This window comes from Centruroides vittatus, unplaced genomic scaffold (genome assembly GCF_030686945.1).
Source record: "Centruroides vittatus isolate TY-2023 unplaced genomic scaffold, ASM3068694v2 contig_452, whole genome shotgun sequence".
In the NCBI taxonomy this organism is placed as follows: domain Eukaryota; kingdom Metazoa; phylum Arthropoda; class Arachnida; order Scorpiones; family Buthidae; genus Centruroides; species Centruroides vittatus.
The window spans coordinates 555,335-578,927 of record NW_027122248.1 but is presented as its reverse complement, the minus strand read 5'-3'; the positions used below and the strand labels follow the sequence as shown (position 1 = coordinate 578,927).

Sequence of the window (23,593 nt, the reverse complement as noted above, 5' to 3'; positions counted from 1 at the left end):
TATTTAGTCTATATAAAATAAATAAATAATTCTATATTTAGGATGATATCACAATCCAAAATTTTGAAAATTAACTCCTTTCCCCCTGTAGGCACTAAGAGGGCCTCTTATAGCAAGCCCATTATGGATTCGGCCAGGCCCACAATGGGGCGGTAAAGGACGGGGCTCGACATATCCGGACGGACCACCCCTCAATAATTTCCTGGGAATTTATCGACCCGTCCGGATTCGAACCCGGGTCCCCATCTCGATCGCTCGGCCGTCCAATGAACCCTTATTAAATATAGTGTATTCGAGTTTATACGATATTTATTTGTATTTGTAATATTGGTACGCAATCAAATTATAAAGATTTGTAATTGTAATTGCAATAAAACTTGCATATTAAAAAATTAAATAACGTAACATTCTATATATGATTTCTTAACGGAATTTTAAAAATTACAATATTGCATCAAAAAATAAAAACGCTGGATCATTGAAAAATTCAAAAATAATTTATAAACGATTCTGTTGTTATTTTTATGCTAGTAGTTTTTAAATCCAGCAAAATAATGTAATCACAATAGTTAAATATATCATATTACAAAAACAAAAGAAAAAAAAAATTATATTTAGATAATTTTGTAATATTCGTTGATGAGATGGCGCTGCGATGCTTAGTGTTGACCACGCTTCGTTTGTAATAGGAGGTTAGAGGTGTACGGCTTAAGGAGAAGACAAATATTTGACTCAATGAAAAGGTAATTATAACATTTACAATAACGCAACCCGCTATATCGTCTATTTAATACGATCTTGTTAATACGCTTGCATTTTTCAGATCGAGGACGAAGTTTTTAGTTAAAAAAAATGTATAAAAATTGAAAATTCCAAACGTGAATTACTGCAATAAAAATCCTGATGGATGCAAATACACAGGATAGCATACCACTTGCCTCTATGGAGGAATTGAATGTAGGAGGATCGCCACAACCTCTTCAATATCGACGATCTCCTGCACCTTCCTACGAAAGTCCTCGTTCCAAATATGCCGAAAAGTCAAAATATGAAGTTTCAGACAGGTTAGTCAATTCATACATATTATATTGAAATCTCTATATATTGATATTTACATAATTTTGAAATTGATTAATAATTTAAAAATTCCATTGATTGTAATTTACACCTAATTCTTATCAAGAAATCTACAATAAATATGAATTTAAGTAATCAAATACCAATATTTTACTGTTTATATTATTATTTTCTCATTTTTATGAATGAGATGCCCTTTTGTATATTGCGGTTATCCTCGATAAGAAAATGTGTGGTGATAAGACGACAAATACAAAAAAAAAACACCTCGTTCGTCACTGTTTAAGGCCTGCTCGATTATCTAATACAAATATATGTGCTTAATATAGATTACTGACTAATATATATATATACATAGATAAACATTTTGGAATACATTAATTACAGTTATTGTGTTATTTTATAAAATTTATATTGACCCAAATATTTCAAAGAGTTTTTTGTTTTTATAAATATGTAACCTATATTAATTTTTAAAGTATTTTAAGTTTTGTTATTTCACTTAATTATTTTTGCATAATAGAAGTAATACGTAAATTATATTAAAATTGTAATAATACACCACTTACTGTGGTTATGTAACAGATAAAGAACAATCATTTTACTTGTTAATAGGTGTTTTCCTCTTATAACAGAATTATAGTAAAGTAAGTTAAATTTTAAAATTAAAGAAAAAAAAATGCTTTATATTAATTTTATGTAACAGCATATATTCAATGAATTTATTAATTAAAGAAGTTTGAACTTTTATTCTGTTATGAATACTTTATATTAATGCTTATTTCTACTATATTCACAATAGTTATTTTTTAAAAAAGGATTAAAATTGTTATTTTACTTCAAACAAATTAGTTATAATGAGATTTATAAATAAAATTAAATTTTTGGCATAAAACGAATTGACCGATAAGTTACTGGAAAATTTGCAAAAGAATTTGAAATAATAAAAATATAATGTTTTCAGTTTACAAATTAAAAAAAAAAAATATCTTGAAATGTTTCCTGGAACCTTGAAAAAACAGGATAATGATTTAAAGAAAGATATCCTTATTGTTTAGTAACATTTCTAGTTATATTCAGATTAAACTATATTAATTAGTTAAGATAAAAAAAATTTATTTAAGATTTACTGAGTTAATAATTTATATATTTGGATATTTAATACTGAATTATGAAAATTTATATTATATAAATGATCTCATAATAATAGATGATTACTACAACTTTTTTTATGTTTCTATATCAATACTTTAAATTATATATATTTATATCTTACTACAAAATATACACATTCAGAAATATAACAATTCCTCTTATAATGTATTATCTTGTTGATTGTGGAAGAATAAAATAAGGATTTAAAATTGTAATACAATTAAAATCAATAGATGTTTACTTTTTTTACGGTGTTTTTAAATTACTGTTTACATTTTGATATTGTAATGTTTTATTAATATGTTTATTTAATTAATTTTAAAATTGGTAAATAATTCTGTGATTAACTACAATATAATTGATGATATGAGTATAATTTCACAAATTATGTTATACACATTAAATTTTCTGATACTGTATTTACAATACATTTAAATCATCTATAGACAAACACAATAAATTTTTTTTTTATTTTTGATAAAGTTCAAAGCGTAATCTGGAAAAATGAATAAACTTATGTTATCATATTATGTTTAAATATAATTTAAAAATTTATAGCCAAATTTATTAAAATGTAGTCAAAACTTTGTTTTATTTTAGATTTATTTAGAAATGCAATAAATCATTAAATTAATGCATTTAATATACTTAAAATTTGGGTTTTCAAATGTTTTTGTTTTAAGAATTTCTTGACATTGAGATTGCTTTCAAGCAGTTATCTGTATTACCTTGTTTTATATGAAAATATATTTTCAAGAAATGTTTTCTGCACTGAAATGTAATTAGATAAATATTAATTGTAACAAGATATAAATATTAATTATGTAAAGCAAAAATTATGTGACTAAATATATTTTTATTATACAGGGTGACAATAATTAACCCGTACAAAGTTTGTAGCAATGCTGCACCTGAACTTTTTTACTGTCACCAATTTACATACTATTGTTTAATTCTCCATGATTTCCTGCCCGTGTAGATGTACTTTCGATGTAATAAGGGTTAGTTCTTTATTTTTTTAATGGTGTCGAACAAATGTTGTGCAATTTTGGAGCTATTCTGGCAAGGAAAGCATCAATGTGAAATTGTTCGTCTGCTCGGTGTTCCAAAAATGACAGTCTCAGATGCAGTTCGGCGATTCAAGGAGCTTGGCCACAATGATGACCGTCCCGGACGTGGAAGAAAGCGCACTGTCAACACGTCTAGGAACCGCAAGATCATCACAAAGCGAGTTGACTGACATGCGAAGGTCTCCATGAGAAAAATTGCTCGTGAGATCAGAATCAATCGCGAATCGGTGCGGTTAATGGCGAAAAAGGAACTCGTACTCAAGCCCTACAAGTTCCAAAAGGTTCAGCTCCTCACCGATGAAAACAAGTGCGTGAGACTCCAAAGATCCCGTTAACTCAAGCGTCGGGCCGCAGGTCGACAATGGGAGTGCATTCTCTTCACAGACGAGAAGCTTTTCTCCGTACAACCATCAAAACGACAGGAACTGGTCCGCGGGGGCTCCTGGACGCTCAGCCGTCATCGAACATCACAAAATCTAATGTCAGTCATGGTTTGGGGCGGAATTTGTGCGAGCGGCAAGACACCCCTTGTTTTCGTCGATCAAGGGGCCAAAATCAATCAAGATGTGTACCACCATGACATTCTCGAGGCTGTGGTACTTCTGTGGGCTCAGCAGCATTTTGGCAGTGCGAAATGGACGTTTCAGCAGGACTCGGCACCGACACACAGGGCGAAGAAGACTCAGGAGTGTGCAAGGCTCATTTTCCCGATTTCATCTCGTCTGCGGAATGGCCACCGTACTCGCCGAATCTGAACCCAATGGACTACAGTGTGTGGTCCATTTTGGAGGCCAGGGCCTGTTCTAAGTGCCATGAAAGTTTGGAGTCGCTGAAGCAATCCTCGCGCTGGGAGTGAGACAAACTGTCTCCAGAAGAGTGCGGCCCATCGCTGAGAATTTCAAAACGCGTTTGGGGCTCTGCATCAAAGCAAAAGGAGGCCACTTTGAAACTGGCTGAATATCTGATTAATACGTAAAGTATTGTCACTGTTATATGCTGTTGTTTTGCTAATTTTCATTTCTTTAATAAATTTACGATACAAAAAACTTGTACGGGTTAATTATTGTCACCCTGTATTGTCAAGTAGCATGAGAAGTTTTATTTATAGTTACTTTTACTCACATTATTTGTCTTGTTACTTTTTCATTATCTTCAATAATATTGTGATTTCCCCAAAATTGATGTGGTAACATTTAATTGAATGCATATATTACACATCTAATGTTATACGCAGACACATAGATACATCATAAGTATATACGTTAAGGTAATGTGTGTTTTGTACGAAGATTTTTGACTTATTTTCTACTGAAATTGCATCCAATAAAAATATCAAAATTGTAAGTAATGAAAGTTTTTATGGATATATTAATATTTAGCATTAATTAATTAATTTTAAAATTTTACATAAATGAGTATGAAGTCATTAATGTGTATAAAAGATGGCTATAAAACTGATAAAGCAAGCCAACGAGAAGTAATTGGTTGTACGTGGTGGCATTTTGCTGTAGTCCTATATGTCAGGGGTGGCCAACTTTTGTGTACATAAGATCTACTTTTTATCTTAAAAATGTGTCGCGATCGACTTGTTGTCGTAGGCATAGTCTAAGTGGCAAGAGGGGTGTGAAATACATACTATGTTTATACACTGTGCTTCAGTACGAGGTGCACTCCCACAAGCTATGGGTAGATAAGGAAAATATATGTTCAAAACTATTTTTTATTTTTTAAATCACTTATTAAATTTTCAAGATATAGGCTCATAAAGAAAATAAATTTCCAGACCCAACTTTTGATATTTGCAGTTACGAGTTCATTCCGTACAGGCGGCACCTAAAAAAATCGATTTTTTGACACTTTCAAGATAGATTTTTATTAACTTAAAATATAACTTAATTTTTTTTATCAATTACAATGTATAAATTGTGGTACTATTAGTTCGTAAACTTGAAAAAGTTGTTATAAAACTGCACAGTACCGCTGATAATTTGATTATAGGATTTTACTTTCGCGACTTTTTTTGGGCGAGGAAAATTTATCATGGAAGAACGATATAAGATTTTTAGACTTATTTTTGCTAATCTATCAATAGCTCGCGGGAGTGCTCTTTGTACTGAAACACCCTGTATATCTACCTACGTAAAAAACAACGTAATTATTTAACGGGCCAAAAAACTCACGTCCAGGGGAATTAAAACAACACGAGTAATTATTAACAATATTTATTAATTCAAATTAGCTACTGATGAAAACAGATTTAGAATTTATTTTATTACGTTACATTAATGGGAGGACTGAGTTTGCACGTCTCTTACCAAGGAAACATAATTAGGTGTATATCCTGACAAAGATAATAATAATGAGTCTTCAGTATGGGAAACAGTCAGGACGGAACGTTGTTTAGTCTTCGTTAACTTTAAGTATGAAAATGCCGATTCACACAGGTATGTAGTTCCGAAACAGGAATAAATATATTTGCTACATTTGGTGATACTGGGATATTTTTCTCGGTTGACGTATTTCCAAAAATCCAAAAATATAGAGGTCTGTTGCCAAAAACGCTCACTTATCAAGTAAATAGATAGGTAAGAAAAGCCATAATTTAATTTAAAACATAAAGAACAGGTACTTACATTTTAAACAAATGAAAAATTGAAACTCAATGTTGTCACCGTGGATAAATAATATTGGTTAATAATAATAATATTGTTAATACTAAAGAAAAGAAGCTACCGCATGACAGTATCAAATATTCAAGCTAAACGGCTGTTTTCTGCGAGTCCAGTCATAACTGCATGCATATTGTTGCTTTTGCGCGTTACGTTCACACGTTGCGTTCAGTTACAAGTGTAACACATTAAGTCAAAGACATCGCGAGCGATCGACCAAAATTGACATCGCGATCGACCGGTTGATCACGATCGACTTGTTGGCCACCCCTGCTATATGTCATTCAAGTACAGTATTTCATTACTGTTTTCCTTCTTTCTCCCATGCTCCTGTCTATTCCTGTTAGGCATGGATGATTTTGGAGCTTTGCTTTCTATCAAGCAATGACTAAGCTGGAACAGTTTGGAACAGCTTTAGTTCTGTTAAGAACTAATCCGAGAGCCATAACTTCCATATTAGAAGTTGAAAGATGACAGCAACGAAATATGCTGTTGATCAGTTATGGGTGAGAACTTTGGAACTCTCATTCATTCATGAATTTTGAAATATTTTTTCCTTTAGCTAGGTTCTTTTTCTCCTCTGAATCAGGCTAAGATTAGTTGTAATTGTTAATCTTTATATATTATAGATTTTGTAAATAATTGTAGTAATGGAAATCTATTAATAATAAGTAGCTAGTTCCAAAAATAATTGTTTTTTTTTTAAAGAACTCTGGTGAAATAGTTTTTATTTTTTTTTTATTCAGATGTGTTTTGAATTAGACCTTATGATAGTTTTTCATGAATCAAATGATGGCTAAAAGTTTTTCATGAACAAAATCAAAAATATTCAAAATATAAAAAATGTCTGTTCATACAATGTGTGTATAATTTTTTCACATTTCTATATTTGTGATTGGCAGTTTCTGTCTGTTTATCTAGGTGTAAATTTAGGAGAGTGCACAGAGTGCAGCTGTACCACCTTCTGGGACTTTTTCCCAAACAAAACTGGGTACCTTAGGTAGTAAAAAATTTTGTAAGGCATATATTGTTTCCTTTTTACACCTCTTCTAAAGATTTCTGGATCTATTATATATCTATCTTAACATTAAATCCTTCTATCCCTGCAATTGTTGTGGTAATTCTTATTACCATAGCCATTGCAAAACTAGTGAATATTTTAAGTTAATATCACATGCAAATTACTAACAATATTACATTTAAATAATGCATCATAAAACAAAAAAATTGAGCGTTTTTAATGTTAAAAGAGAAAGTCATACTTGATATTTATTTGTATGATTTTTGTAAGCATTTGAAACTGAATAGATTTAATAAAAATAAAAATATATGCCATTGAAGTGTCATAAAAGTACTATTTTGCAGAAAAATATGTTTTAATATGAAGTTGAAAAAGAATGAAATTTTTTCACAATCTGATTTGTTATTAATGATATAAAATGATGTTTGATAACTAAATGATTAATATATATATACTGTATATGTTCTCATGTTTATAGTTCAGTTTTCAAAAAAACTTTATCCTCTCTCACCTACTTTTTAATTAATATATTTTATTGTTTACTACATAAATTTTGTATTTAGGATACACAAATTTTTTATATGATTTTGAAGAATACATGAATAACTATTCAAACTAATTATTTCTATTTGTATTACATATATAATAGAAATTTTTAACAAAATATTTAATATTATATGGTTACTAAGTTAGAATTAAATAAATTGATTAAATTTTTAACATATAACAAACATTAAACATCAATATTGCTTAAGATTCAGTTATTTTATCATTCAAGTAATTATGAAAAGATCATGTAATATTTATAAATGCAATAGGTAGAAATACTTTTGCATATATTGCGTATGTACAAAAAGAAAGCTTTTAAACTAGCTATTCAGGATGATGGCCTGAAAAGTGAGACGTGTACTTGTAATATAATATATAAGCATGGATTTTACCCTTCCTGTGGACATTCATTCTTAATTATCTAATGTAGTTAAGTATGAAATGACATAAAAAAATGTTTATAAACTAATTTTTTCATCTTGAAATCTGTTGTTTATGGTTTGTTTTTTTAAAAAGAATTTAAATTATGTTATATGAAATTTATCTGTTTTATAAAAAAAATAATTATGTATATTTTAATATTCTGAAAACATTAGTGTCTTTGAGAATAATTTATGTAGATAGCATTTTTATTTGATCTATAAAATTCTGGATTTATTAATAGCAGACAGTTATTTTTGTGTTGCTTTATATGACATACTAAAATAAGTGTTATACATAAATAAATTAGAGATAAATTAATGAAGTTATAAAAATAAGTAATTATTATGATTAAACATGATTTCTTCACTATCAAAATAATGCATAAATCATTTGTTACACACATTTCTGAATGTATCAATATTATCATCAGGTAACGTGTCGTGTGTTGTAAGGAATGGAACTCAATCTTATTTTTGTTTTTCATTATTTTCTTACTTATTTTGAAGTGTGTTTGTTAGAGAGAAGGATTCTACATTTCTAAAAAAGATAAGGTAACTTATCTGAACCAACTTTGGATTATGCCTATTAAAATAATCATAAATACGTGTGTAAAAATATAACAATGAATAATTTTGATGTAATGTCCTTTAGAAAAAAGATTTTTAATGTACTAGTTTCATGTGATGAGATGTATTGGCAAAGACAATTGTGACTTCATTAGAAAACAGACAGCAGAAAAAGATGAATTTTTTCATTGAACTAGGTGATAATCTTTGTAGACAATTGTTGTGTGTTAGCTTGTTGAAGTTAAATGTATATTTAAGTACAGTTAAATGTTTATTATTCTAATACAGTGTTTCCCAAGCTTTTTGGATTAGTAACGCACTTTGAATTTAATAAGATGTGGCAGACCATAATTTTTAAAATAAATTACTGTTAATTTTACAAAATTTTGATAATACAGAAGTTAAACTTACTAAGACAAAAAATTCACAATTTTACAAATATATTATAAAAATAAAAGACTATTTGAATCAATGCATAAAGCGGTAGTATAGGTCTTTAAGCTGGTAAGCTGCAATATTTATATGGATGCTCCAAAGAGTTGGTACACTGACATGTGCAACTTTTGTGAGGGGTATGCCGACGATTCAAATTTTGTAACAATTGGCATTTTAGTTAATATCTCCTTTCTTCGTTCGGCCAGCAGTAAAAGGACGAAAGACAGACGAAATTTTAAAAAAGAGCTTATTGAAAATTCAAATAAAATATTTAATTGAGCATCAAACACAAGACCGTGTTATTTATTAAACACTTGGCACTTTTCCACTTCTATTAGTTGATCAACTAATAGAAGTGGAAAAGTGCCAAGTGTTTAATAAATAACACGGTCTTGTGTTTGATGCTCAACATATAAGAAAACACGGTTTCAAGAATACCTAAAATATTTAATATTTCTGCAACACACTTGAAGCACTCTCAGGACACACTGGTTGGGAAACGTCGTACCGACGTATCAATATTACCGGAAATATTTTATACCATAAATATATGATTATTAATAACTGTAGATTAAATTCCTTGTATTATTCTTAAAGAAGTGAAGTGCAACTTCTAATACCTCCCATATTTATTGAATTTTATATAAATATAAAAAACAAAAAATACAAATAAATATGTAATCTAAAATAAAAGTTTTTATTGATAATGAGCCCAAATTACTTTCTGTAAATAAGTTAAACTGAAGTATTTTTAATAGAAATAATTAAAAGATAAGTAAAAACATAATTCCTGAAACTGATACAGTCATATGTAATAAATGAGAGTTAATCTATAATTTTAATAACTATTTATAATAAATTTAAATATTTGGGCTCACACAATTAATATTTTATATTAGCCAATAAGTTAATTTTGACATCCACCAGGCAATTCTAATAATTTAATCTGTATTTTTTATATTATGAAATAGTTTTTTTTAATCAGGTTTGGTTAAAATTTTGTTTTTAATTTATTTAAAAAATACTGGAAAATTACACTGTTTTGATTACTGATTAAAAATTAAAGTTTATTAAAAAATAACCATTTTATATATTTTATAATTAGCAATTAACTATAGCATTATTCTTCAGGCGATGATAATCAACAAATGGAACAACTTATGGAAAACGTCCAAAAGTCGCTTATTAATTATGGATTTGGAGCAGTTAAATGAATTTAAAGATTAATGCATTTGATCCTTTTACGAACACAGCGGACAAAAATACACATTAGTTTTTAAGAAATGCAAGTTTAATTAAGTTAATCATCAACGTATCGTCGCCGCATCACTTAGCAGTTTCAGGCGCTTTAGACAAAAATCGTTGCGAATTGTGCGGTCAGACGGTCGCTGTGCTCTGATAAGGTCAACGAAATATATTCCTGCATCCTCCTCGAGTCATCCCGAAAAACTAAAAATGTTATTTTTCACGGATGAAAATTCCCAAAAATCGACTGGCAGTGGCAATCTTTAAAAACAATTCTTTAAAATAAATATTAAGAATTGACTGTATTTTTTTAAAAATAATTTTTAATCACTTCTACGTGTTGAAATGAAAATAGTGATTGTAAACACTAGCGTAGTGATTTTACACTAGTGATTCTAGTGTAAAATAAGATATTGTTACTATAAAATTAGATTTAAATCGGTAGGTATTGAACGATTTGAACAAGCAATAACTTTCATAAAAATTTTCGTCCGTATAAAATAACATTTCTTTTTTTCCTCAGGCTGACTTTAAAGTAAGAATATATCAATAGAAATAGCTTGAGAACTCAGCGATCATCCTTAGACGATTATCTGATTTCGTTGAGGTGAACGACATAAACGCGCAATGTATCGATAGTTAATAATAATACTTCATTTGTTTGTCTGAAACACTCATAAACTAGCGTAAGTTAAACGAAATAATACATTGTAATCAAATAAAAATTTGTTTGCTTAACTCCTACTGTTATCCCGGTGGGAATACATTAGAAATTAATACCTGTATCTGTAAAATGAACGAGTGATTATTAATTGTATATTAATATAAAATACATAATTCTGAAAAACAATAAAAATATTTTCAGTTCATAGTTCACATACGATATCATTTCAGTTTATTTTAAGTATAAAATTAACATTTAAACGTATAATTACGTCTGCAGTTTGTTACATTTAATCCCATTCATACTACGAAAGAACATTAAATGAAGTTTGAAACGAATTAACTTAATGAATGCGTATTTTGTTTCTCGTATGTTTAATTAGAATTATAAACATTTTATTTGTCAATGGTATTTATTCAGCAATTCTGATATCTCTAATTATTAGCTTGCCGTTTTATTTTTATAACGAAGCATTACGGAGAAATAAATATCTTGTGTTTTTTCAAGTTTCGTAGTTTGTTTATTCCTGTATATTCTTAAATCTTACACGTATATTTGATTGTACAGTATCACCGATCATTCAGTTTAATGTTAATATTAATCTTGTTATAAAGCAGTTGAAAAAGTTGTTATTGTGTTAACGAAATATATTATCTAAGATGGAAAGAAACAGTTCAATAGTTATATTAAGCTGTAACATAACAGTAGTGCGTTTATAGAGGGAAAGTATGGCGATCGGTCAAAAGATGACACCCCAAATTTTTACATTTTTGAACTCGGCACACACCTTGGAAAAAATTTCGGGTGTTTTTTCTGTATGTATGGGTGTTAGCGTGTGTGGGGGGCACGATTTTGTTCACCCTCTTTGAAACTTAATAACTCCTATGCTTTTTGTCGAAAATTTCTGAAATTTTGCAGGGAGGTGTGTGTATCAGGAGGATTGACGCTATTAGATTTTGGTGATTATAGGTCGAGGGGGTGGGGAGATAGAGGGGACGTGTGTCATATCTCGAGTAGGGCCGGACTTGATGATTTTACTTGTTATTAGCATATATATATATATATATATATATTTTTTTATAAAACCCATTCCTACTTTGAAAATTAAGCCTTTTGACATTTTATAATAGTTAAAAATATCATAACAGATGGCGCCATCAACTGTTGCCGGAAAAGTTAAACAAGTCGTTGATTGTTTAAATATTACGTTTTTAAAAGCCAAATATTTTGCACAAAATCTGTTTTCAATCGTGCAACACCAAACGCACATCTGAGAGTCACGTCTAGTTTATATAATATACATATCGATTATACAGTAGCTATTTTATTATTATTTATTTAATGCAAACTTCTGAAGAATATATTTCATTTCTCAGAGATATTCGATTTAGTGGCAATATAAAATTATCATCATCCTTTTCTCTCCTTCGTTCACTCTCTTATATTACTGTCTGTTAAATATAATTCCCAGTGTTGTTGTAAATTACACCGTACTTCCCGTAGTACTGTACATTAAACGTGTCTAATGTACTACGGGAACGTCTAATGTACTAACTTTTTTCTACCTTATTCTATAATTCTAATAACTTTCTAAATAATTTTTGCACGCAATACCAAATTATTTTTTTTATTTAAATACGATTTAATGCATGCTGTAATTCATTAGATACAACGAAAAGAATTATTTATCATAATAAAGTGTTATATAATGCATTCGCTTACACGTATCGACCTACTTCTTATAATGATTTTGCAGTACTAGATGAGTGTAGGAATTTTCTGGAGCGCTCTACATTAAAATATATGTTAAATATTTCTTTTTGCCTTCTCAATTTACGCAGTCGTTTCTAAGAAACTCCTATCATAATTATGAGAAGTGTGTAAATAGATGTACCGTACATTTCACAAGTACTAGAAAAGGTCTTCAAAGCGTTAAACGACAATTGATCAGTTTTTAAAACTCCTCACGTTTTAGAATTTCAAAATGAAGAGATAAATTAAAATTTTAATAATAGCATTTTATTTTTTAATTGAACAGAAAAGTTTCTGACATAATTTTTAATTTAGATATTATTTTCTGCATGTATCTCGTTTCCTTAATTAAATCTTTCGAATCGATTGAAGATCGCATTAATATTACAAAGGCTTATTGTCTTGTTTATGTTAAATGATAACATAAATATGTATTAGAAAGACAATACTCTGTTCCGTTATGTAACAGTAATATATATTTTTCTAGCTGATTCTGTACACGTTTTATTTATTAAAACTATTGCAATTAATCTAATTTACTATAATCAATAAAATAAATCATTACTATTTAGAATTATTTTGTATCATTGGATTACTGTAACCATTGATTTTTTTTAAATTTAGGATTGATTCAAAAAATAGTTCAAAAGTACCATCACAATTAATGGGAAAATTTAAATATATCAACTCTAAATTGCAATAAAACTGTTTCAATTATATCAATAAAATTGACAGACATATTAGAAAATTATGTCTCAAAGGTCCTCTCTAAATTCGTGTTACAGATCATATATTTCATATACTGAAATGTGATAATTGATAAAAATTTCATTGTAAACATATTTAGTGTATTTTAAAATTAATAAGATGAGAATGAAGTATTTAGTACCTGTAATTTCTTTTTCTGTTTAATATTACTTTTTCTGTTAAGAAATAATTACATTTACTGATAATTTTAACAAGCTACAATTCATGAAAACCTGTGTAATATCAAATGTCATGCAATTTTGCTATTATGATATAAATGTTTATTATTTCTTTATTTTCATATACTGTTTTCATTCAGAATTAAACTAATTATTGTGGTTGGATGTATTAGGGATCTTGATAACTCGTAGATCTATTAAATACGTGAATATCTTACATAAAATTTATGTGACTTAGTAAGAAGTGATATATATCAGATCTACTGTATTTGTGATTGATATTCCAGTGTGTATAATTAGGCATGACGTTAAATATAAAAATGCAAAACTTTCAGTTATTTTTAAACATATATTAAAAACTTTATTGCAGATTTTGTTATGTCGAAGTTCAATGTTTCTAAGATCTATTTTATTTGCTGCTCATATATAATGGCTCTCTTATAACTGAAAGAATTAATTCTAGTACTTTTGTTAGGTTTGAAATAAACTTTGAATGTCGTGAATGTTAATGTTAATTTTACGAATAATGTTTAATACTAATAAGATTTATATAAAACATAATGCAGTTATGCAGTGTGCAATTTAAAAATTTGTATGCAAATAAATTCATTGAAGGAAGATGCTAATAAGATCTGTACTTGATTAGGAAAATTTTATAATCACTATTTTGACATAATATTATAAGTTTAATTTTTTAACAGTAAATACTAATCAATATTAATGCATTATATTAAATTATAAATATAACAATAATAATTACTTATAAATAATTTTGAATTTTCGACCTTTTTATAGCTATGTATCATTTAGAATTAATAAATAAAGGTTTTAACAAATTGATTAGTATTAACAGTTAATTATTTATTTACTTTAATTGTTAATTTATGAAAAAATAATTTTATTAACATTAATAATGTACTGTATTTATTATAAATAAATAAAAACACCATAATTACATTTTATACTTTATTACAAATAATTATATTGTAATGAATTTATTTTGATTTTTTAATGAAGGTTTTTATATTTATGGAATACAATTTGGAGAAAAATAAGGAATAAATCTTAAAACAAATACAGTTCTTTTTCACAATTTTCTATCAATATTTGAGCTTATTTTTTTAAAATTTTAAGCAATTTTTAAAAGACGTTAAGGTGTTATCTATTATATATCTTTATCTGATAGGATTGAAAATGATTAGATATGACTTGTAAAAGTAGCATTAACATTTGGATTGTATTTGAAATGGCACAGTTCACATCCAAATTATCTATTTTTTACACAATAAACGTCTTCTACTATTAACACTGCAGTGAGTAACACAAAGTCACCGACAAAAAACCTTTTACAGTGTTGTATACGACAGAGTTTTTGGCCTCCACCAAGGCCTCGGTGGAGGCCGAAAACTCCGTCGTATACAACACTGTAAAAGGTTTTTTGTCGGTGGCTTTGTCTATTTTTTACATTTAAAATGATACAGTTGCAATATTAAATCATTAACTTTAGATAAAAGTTTTAAATTTTAAAAATTATCAATTCTTTTTTGAATATTTTGTTTCTCTTTGTAACAGAATTTAAAAAATGTGTAATTTGAGGAAACTTAAAAGAAGTATTTTCTCTTAGGTTATTTAAGTGTTTTCATCTGTTTTGCTTCAAATAGTTATACAAACTTACTATATACAAACTTACAAATAAGATTTTTTTTTTTCTAGAGTTAAATTTGAGAACAGGTCAATATTTATTTTGTAGAAATTATTCTAAATGGTATCTCTACATCCTTTTTCCAGTTTTTATCTTTTATCAGAGTTCTTGCATATTACAAAAAAAAAATCATCTTTTTAAATTAAAATATTAATATCAAAGAATGATCATTATCATTTTTTATTCTCTTAAATTACATATTTATCTCATGAACATTTATCAGTTTAATGATCAAATAATAATAACCTTGCAAAATTTCCTGAAAAATCTTGGATAAAGTTTACTCAAGGATCGTTAATAGAAAGATTTTAACAAATATGCATGTTATCAGAATGTATGAAAAGTTGCAAAAATGCTGAAAATAGGTGATGCGAATAAGCCATATCCAAATATAATGAAAAATTGCTGGAAAGAAAGGTTGACTCTGAAAATACTTTTATTACCAACATTGCAATTATTTAGAAAATCATGCAAATTTATTACGCAATAACTACATTGATTAATTTTTTCATATTTTGACTGCATTTTTTCTTATTATTGATGTATTCGTATTACAAAAAAAAAGAATTGAATATTTGGATTAGTCAAATTCAAATTCAGGCAAACGCTACATTAAACCTCTTAATAATGCAAGATTAAGTCCCTTTTCACATAGCTTTACAAAATATTAAACAAAAATTTTTAATTATTTAATTTTTTGTAGTCATGTACAATACATACAGACCATTGTAATGTAAGTTCAATTTGAAAATTCATATAAAATAAAATGAATTAATATTAATGAGTTATTTGAAGTAATTTCAAAAAATGAAAAAAATACAGTTTTGTAGATGTACTCGCTCTGTTTGAAAAACATTTTATAAATAAAAGGAAACAATAGAATTGTTATCTGAGACCCATAGAAAAAAACAACTCCTTGCAAATAAAATTGAATTTTTATGTTTATTATGCGTGTTATTTGAGTCGTTAAGTACATTTGAATAAATGTGCATATTTTGCAAATCACTTCAAAGAATTTAATAATAATATTGATTTGATAATTTTTAAATACACATTAGAAAAACTTAAATTTATTACCGTATTTTACGGACTATAAGACGCACTTTTTTCTTCGAAAAATTGCCTCCAAAATTCAGGTGCGTCTTATAGGTATTTTTTAAAAAAAATTGCTTAAAAATTAAGGTGCGTCTTATAGTCCGTAGCGTCTTATAGTCCGTAAAATACGGTAATTAATAAAATATTGTGCAGTTTCAGTTATTTTAAATTTAATACTTTAAAATTTTAAATGTAGAATTGTAGTTAAATATGATCTTAAACATTAGAGTAATATTTAAGTATTTTATTATTAAATGAAAATTTATGATTTTGATTTATTATTCTTACTTAATCTGAAGTATTATTATTTTATTATGTTAAATATTCATAGAACTAAATTAAATTTGAAAATATTTGTCTATAGAAATTATATTTCTAAATTTTATACTGATGTAGATAATTTCGCTGTATGATATTTGTGTAATCTTTTAAATAAAATTAATACTTGATACCTTTAATAATAATTTATTAAAATGATATGTTATATTTGTTTTTATATTATTTAATAGAACACTTTTTACTTAATAATATGAATTATATAATAAAAACAATAAGTTTTATACATTATGCATAAATAAAATTACAATAATTTTAATAAAAATTTAAAATGAAAAGAATCCTTTATTTATTTATTTCATTTAATAATTACTAGAAATATGTTTGAAATATAAAACTGTATGCTGCATGTTAGAGTTTTTAAGAAGTTATAGTAATCAAATTTAATTACATTATTTCACTCAACAAAGGAATGGTCATGACTTACATTTGAAGAAAATTAAATAATTATTTTGAATTTCATAAACCTTCTCATTGGTTGAATAATTTGAGCTTTTCAGTTTAGGTAATAAAACAAAATCAATTTCAATAAAAATTTAATGAAGAGTAAAAATTAATAATTTAGTTTTTTGGAACTTGATCTTTAATTTAAAACTTACACTTGTTTTTATAGAAGTTTAGCATTATTTAGTCTAGTATATTTTTTTTTTTTTGCTTAAAAATATTTTATAAGTTTATTATTTATCTTTTTTATACCTTTTGTATCAGCAGATTACAAGGATTTAGCTTCATAGTCAGTTTGTTTAAATATATATATATATTAATAAAAATACAAGTACAAATTACATAAAATGTACATTCATACACTTCCCCCTGATTATCACATCCCATGATGATGAACTCCTTCAGACATGTTACATTCAGTTTTAGAGAATGTTGTGCATAGGATGCAATTCCTGATCTAATGAACATTGAAACTAATCCATTCCACATGGGAAAGTGAATATGCTGAATAAAAGGTGATGTTTTAGTTCACTTTTTATCTTAGTTATTCATTTACCTGTCCAGTGTAATGCTGTTTTACTGCACAGTACCATATTTTCCCTATTGACAACTATTTGAACTACAAATTTTTACAGAATCTGTGGTCTCATGTCTTCATTACTTTCCCCACTAAATTTGGTACCCTTTCAGTTGTTATATAAAGCTACACAAGGCTTTAAATAGTTTCAGTTTAATTGTGGCTACCATGCATTTCATAAAACCGTTTGTTTATCTTTAGTTGAAACAATAATAAGAAATTTCATGTGGCAAATTACAATCAAAAAATAATTTGTTTTTAATAAATCAAATAAATTAAATTAAATTAATTAATTTATTAAATTAAGTAAATTTAATAAATTAGTCTTGTGGTTTTGATGATGATGTAAAATATTTGCTATATATTTCTTTTAATAATGAAAAACTTACCAAATTTGTGAAGACTAACCTTGTTTTTAATAATAACAATAACAATAACTGACATTTTAAACAACACACAACATGGTAACAATATCAGACATCAAAAAGCAACACAGTTTACATTTTTACATCTCATGCACATAGATAACACAAAACTTTATGCATCCACACAAAAACAACTTTACCAACTCCTACAAATCACACATTCATACACCAAGGACATACAAATGGAGTTTAGCCTAGACAAATGCAAAACACTTCACATAGAAAAAGAAGTTCCGAAGAAAGAAGATTTTGCACTTGAAAATGGAGTTGTGATTCAATCCACGGAAGAGGGCAAGTTCTACAAGTATTTAGGATTCCAACACGCCAAACTGACAGAACATGCACAAATAAAGCAAAGATTAATTAAAGAATACCAAAGTAGGTTAAATGCTATTCTCAGAACACAGTTAAATGCAAAACATACAGTTAAAGCAATAAACACATATGCCATTCCAGTACTCACGTATTCTTTTGGAGTTATACATTGGACTCACACACATCTTAAGCAACTCCAAAGGAAAACAAGAACAACCCCATAAACATCACCACCCCAAATCCGCCACAGAAAGACTAACCCTTCCACGTAAAGATGGCAGACGTGGCCTGATTGACATAGTTAATCTTCACTACAAACAAATACAGTCACTACAAGAGTTTTTCCACAGAAAATAACAAACGTCACAGTTACATAAAGCAGTAACTCTAGCAGACTCTAATAACACACCATTAAACTTGCACTCATGTCGTACGGACACAACACAACATATAAAAAGCATAGATACCATTAAGCAATTGTGGGCTCAAAAGGCACTCCATGGCAGGCATCCTTACAACCTGGCCCAGGATTTTGTTGACAAAACTGCGTCAAACAGCTGGTTAGCTCGGGGATGCCTCTTTGGGGAGACGGAAGGATTTATGATTGTCATACAGGATCAGGTCATAAATACTAAAAACTACAGAAAACACATACTCAAAGATGCAACACTCACAAATGATACATGCAGAAAATGTCACATCATGCCAGAAACTATACAACACATCACCTCTGGTTGCAAGCTCTTGGCACAGACATAATCAAGTAGCAAATATAATACACCAAGAGCTTGCAAAGAAACACAAATTAGTAGACATCCACGAACCATACTACAAATACATTCCACAGACAGTATTGGAAAACAACACTCACAAAATGTACTACGACAGAGCCGTAATCACAGATAAAACAATTTACAACAACAGACCAGACATCACACTCATTGACAAACACAATAAAATCACATACATTATTGACATATCCATTCCAAACACTCACAATATACAAAACTCATGCACTGAAAAAATTAGCAAGTACACAGAACTCGCCCAGGAAATAAGGCATCTGTGGAGGATGGATAGGGTGTTTATTGTACCTGTTATTCTCTCCTCTACAGGTGTCATACCACACACACTACACAAAAGCCTGGGCACATTATAATTGAATAGAAACACATACATCACACTACAGAAGGCCACTATATTGAATACATGTCATATTGTGAGAAAATTCCTGAATACAGACACACACACTGATACACTTCTTTAATTTCTGTTTTGGTTACTATGCCTTGACTTTGGTCCGGCATAGTACACAGCCACCAGTGTTAACCGAGTATATCTCACTTAACCCAACATAATAATAATACTGAAACTTATACTAATGATGTACAAAAATGTACATATATTAATTAATATATTTTTCATATAGGCCTATTATTTTTACATTGATTTATTAATGTAATCAATAATAATTTTCAAGTTTATGTATATTAATGATTATTTTTTCAGATTGAATTTGGTATATTTCATCATATTGCTTCATGGAGTTGGCACATTGATGCCTTGGAATATGTTTATTACAGCAGAATCAGTAGGTATATTTAAATTATTTTGTAATAAAAGGTTAAAATACATAACAGATTTATAAAGCATAACATTCAGAATATCAGTTTGCATATTTATGATTATTAAATTTATAGTTAATTCTATAAAGATTAGATATTTGGCTATATTTATTTAGCTAATAGATTTAATATATTTGAGAACTGATTTTCATTGATTATTTTAAATAAGTTATTATTTAGAAATATTTATTAACATTAATTGATTAATGATTTAATATATATATTTATATTATGACTTTTAAAATTTGACTTTATCATTAACTTTGAAGCTATATTATATCTTTGACACTATGATTTGATAACTACTCTGTAGAATTAAACAGTAGATATCAAATCAGAATGTCAATTTAACAGATTCACTGCTACCATTGGAATAAAGTTGCTTCGAACATGTCAATTTGTTTTCATAAAATATGTCAATGTTATGTACAAAGTAAAAGTAAAAAAATTTTTTTTATTTTGAGCAATCTTTTCAGAATTATATGTGATGATATGAAATTGAGTCATTAGCACCTATCTGAGGACATAAATGATGAAAAACCATTATAATTAAATATGTTCTGGGAAAGTAAGAAAGCAAGCAATAAAATATGAGAGTAATTTGAAAAGTAACTTCTTTTTAATTTTCAAATTTTTCAGATAATGCATTTTATTCAAACTAAATGTACAAAATGAAATATAAGTATTAATCTATTTTTCTATGTAATATTTAACATTTAAACACTTATCCTAAAGCTTCACAAGGTTGAAAATATGAGTTTTCCAAATGCTTGTTTTTTTAGAGTTGAGTCCCAAATTTCAGTTCTTTGTCTGTTTGAAACTTCTTCCTGCAAAGAAACTTTTTTCTTTGGGCTAAATAGGTGATAGTCACTAGGCACTAGGTCAGCCCTGTAGGGTAGGTGCGGCAAAAGTTCCAAACTATAGACCAGGGATGGGCAACCTTTTTCTATGTAAGGGCCACATTTAAAATTTTTGAAACAATGTGGGCCTCACACAACAGAAAAAGAAAAAAAAAGTGCATAAATCACAATTCATACATGATTACTTATATAAGTTAACATAAGTGTGCTTATTTGACTTTTGTCACTGATTTGAACATAATATATCCAAATTATTCGGTTGAATAATAGTCAATGCTAGTGTGAGATCCAGACCTTCCCCTCCTGGTTTTTTCTACTTTCCGAGGTATTTCGCCTCATATTTTCACTGACTCGTTAAAAACAACATCGCCGAGAAAAGAGATTGAATATCTCAACAACGATAGAAAGTTATAACTTTTTCAGGAATGTAAACATTCACTTATCTAAACATTGCCAAGCTAATATTGCAAGTCATAAGTTTACAGTTATTGTCCAATTTCTTCACTTTATTATGGTCCCGGGAACCCCTATGACCTCCATACCTGCTAAATTAACCTTTGCTTTTAGCAACATTTAGTCACATGATTTAGTCATCTGAATGATACAATTTTGCATCATTAGCATATTGTAATGAAGGTCACACGATGCAAAATCACGGCAATCAGTAGTGAAAGCTTAAACATGATCTGAACTTACAAACCATGAAAATAACATGTGTTTAATCAATGCATACAACATACCAAATAATTAAAAATTATGTTCTTTGTTTTAAATATTGATTTCGTGAATTCTGAATTAAAATTTTATGATAATATCAGCACTTTGATAAAATATACAAGAGTTCTCTATTGGAATCAACCATTTCATAGGTCTAACTCTACAAAAATATCAATTACTTTATTAACAAATGCTTTTTTATAATATACAGTAAATATCTGTTATAAACATCAAATGATGAAAACTGCTAGCTTTTATTGAATATTTAAGATCATATGGAAATGAATAATTCTGGAAATTTTCAGAAAGAGATAGTTCTTCTGTTAATAATTTTAATATTCAAATCATTGAGATTAATTAATGTAATAATTTATAAAAATTAAAAATAGTTAGCCTCATACAATGTTTGAATATATCTCTGAAAATCAATTAAGTCATTGCCACTCACATTATTTTCAAACTTCATTTTTGAATATTAGTACGAGGGCTGTTCGGAAAGTTCATGGCCTCAAATAGAACAACAAACAAAATAATGTTAAAACTTTTTTATTTTTCAATGTAGTCCTCCTTTGTTAGCAATGCACTTATTCCAGCAATGTTCTAGCTTTTTTATGTCATCACAATAGATCGATTTGTCAAGGTGTGCAAAATACTCTATCACTTCAGAGATGATTTCGTCATTTGAGTGGAATCTCTTTCCAACCAAGAAATTTTTTTGGTTTGGAAAAAGGTGGAAGTCACTGGGGGCCAAATCAGGTGAGTACGGTGGATGTGGATCTAATTGGAAGTGAAGTTCGTTTATCTTTTGTTCGGTGATTCTGGCGGAATGTGCAGGTGCATTATCGTGGAGGAACAGAACCTTTTTCTTCTTCAAGTGTGGTCACTTTTCTTTGATTTCTTTCTTCAGTTTTTTCCAAAAGTTCACAGTAATAGACAGCATTGATGGTCTTTCCTCTTTCTAGGTAGTCAATAAAGATGATGCCTTTAGCATCCAAAAAAAACTGAGGCCATCACTTTCCCCGCTGATAGAACTGTATTCACCTTCTTTGGTGGTGGCAAACTGTGATGTTTTCCATTGTTTCGACTATTCTTTTGTTTCAGGAGTGTAGTAGTGGATCCACGTTTCGTCAGTAGTCACAAACTGACGCAAGAAATCCTGTGGGTTTTTATGATAGAAGTCCAAACACTCTTTTGACATCAAAGTGTGAACACGTTTTTGCTTGGCGGTTAGCAGACGTGGCACCCGCCTTACTGAGACCTTCGTCATACCCAAATTTTCAGTTAGGATGTGGTGCACCTGGTTGACAGAAATGCCTGTTGTCTCAGCTTTCTCACATTTTCAAACGTTTTCAAACGGTGATCTGCTAACACCAAATTGTGGACTTTGTCGATATTTTCTTCAGTGACAGCAGTTGACGGCCGTCCGCTGCGAGAATCGTCTTCCACACTCTCTCTGCCAGATTTAGAAAGGGCTGTTCATTTTTTCACAGTGGTATATGAAGGAGCAGACTCTCCTAAAACTTCATCCATGTCAGCTTTGATTTGAGATGGGGTCAACTTTTTTTTGTCAGGTATTTTATGACCGCACGCAGTCTGTGTCTTCTCCATTTTTGACAAAGCATGTGCACACTGATTATCTGCTAAGCTGTCATGGCAAAACTTTATGATAAATCAAGCAGAAATTGGTATTGTATCTTTAGCAAAGATGGCTAAATTATTCCTGCCAAAAATTAAATTGATTGCAGCGCCACATATAGGCAAGGCCGCAAACTTTCCGAACAGCCCTCGTATAACTAGAGACCAATTGAAAAAAAATCATGCAGTTTTTATCATTTAATATTTTATATTAACCAGACTATTAAATATACTTAATAATTTATTATATAAATTTATTACATAAGTTACTATTTATTTTTTAAAAATTTACATTTTTTTTTTTAAAATA

The 23,593-nt window shown here is 28.5% G+C and overlaps 1 protein-coding gene across 1 annotated transcript in view; it reads left to right on the top strand.

The window, feature by feature from the left end:
• The first annotated feature begins 638 nt into the window (after nucleotides 1–638).
• Nucleotides 639–23,593, top strand: part of Ent2 (Equilibrative nucleoside transporter 2) — a 47,654-nt gene continuing 24,699 nt past the window's right edge. The window contains exons 1-3 of the mRNA XM_067272619.1: nucleotides 639–743; nucleotides 824–1,064; nucleotides 19,956–20,037. Of these exons, the coding sequence (XP_067128720.1) occupies nucleotides 904–1,064; nucleotides 19,956–20,037 (243 nt within the window). The 5' untranslated portion in view covers nucleotides 639–743; nucleotides 824–903. The remainder of the gene's footprint in view (nucleotides 744–823; nucleotides 1,065–19,955; nucleotides 20,038–23,593) is intronic.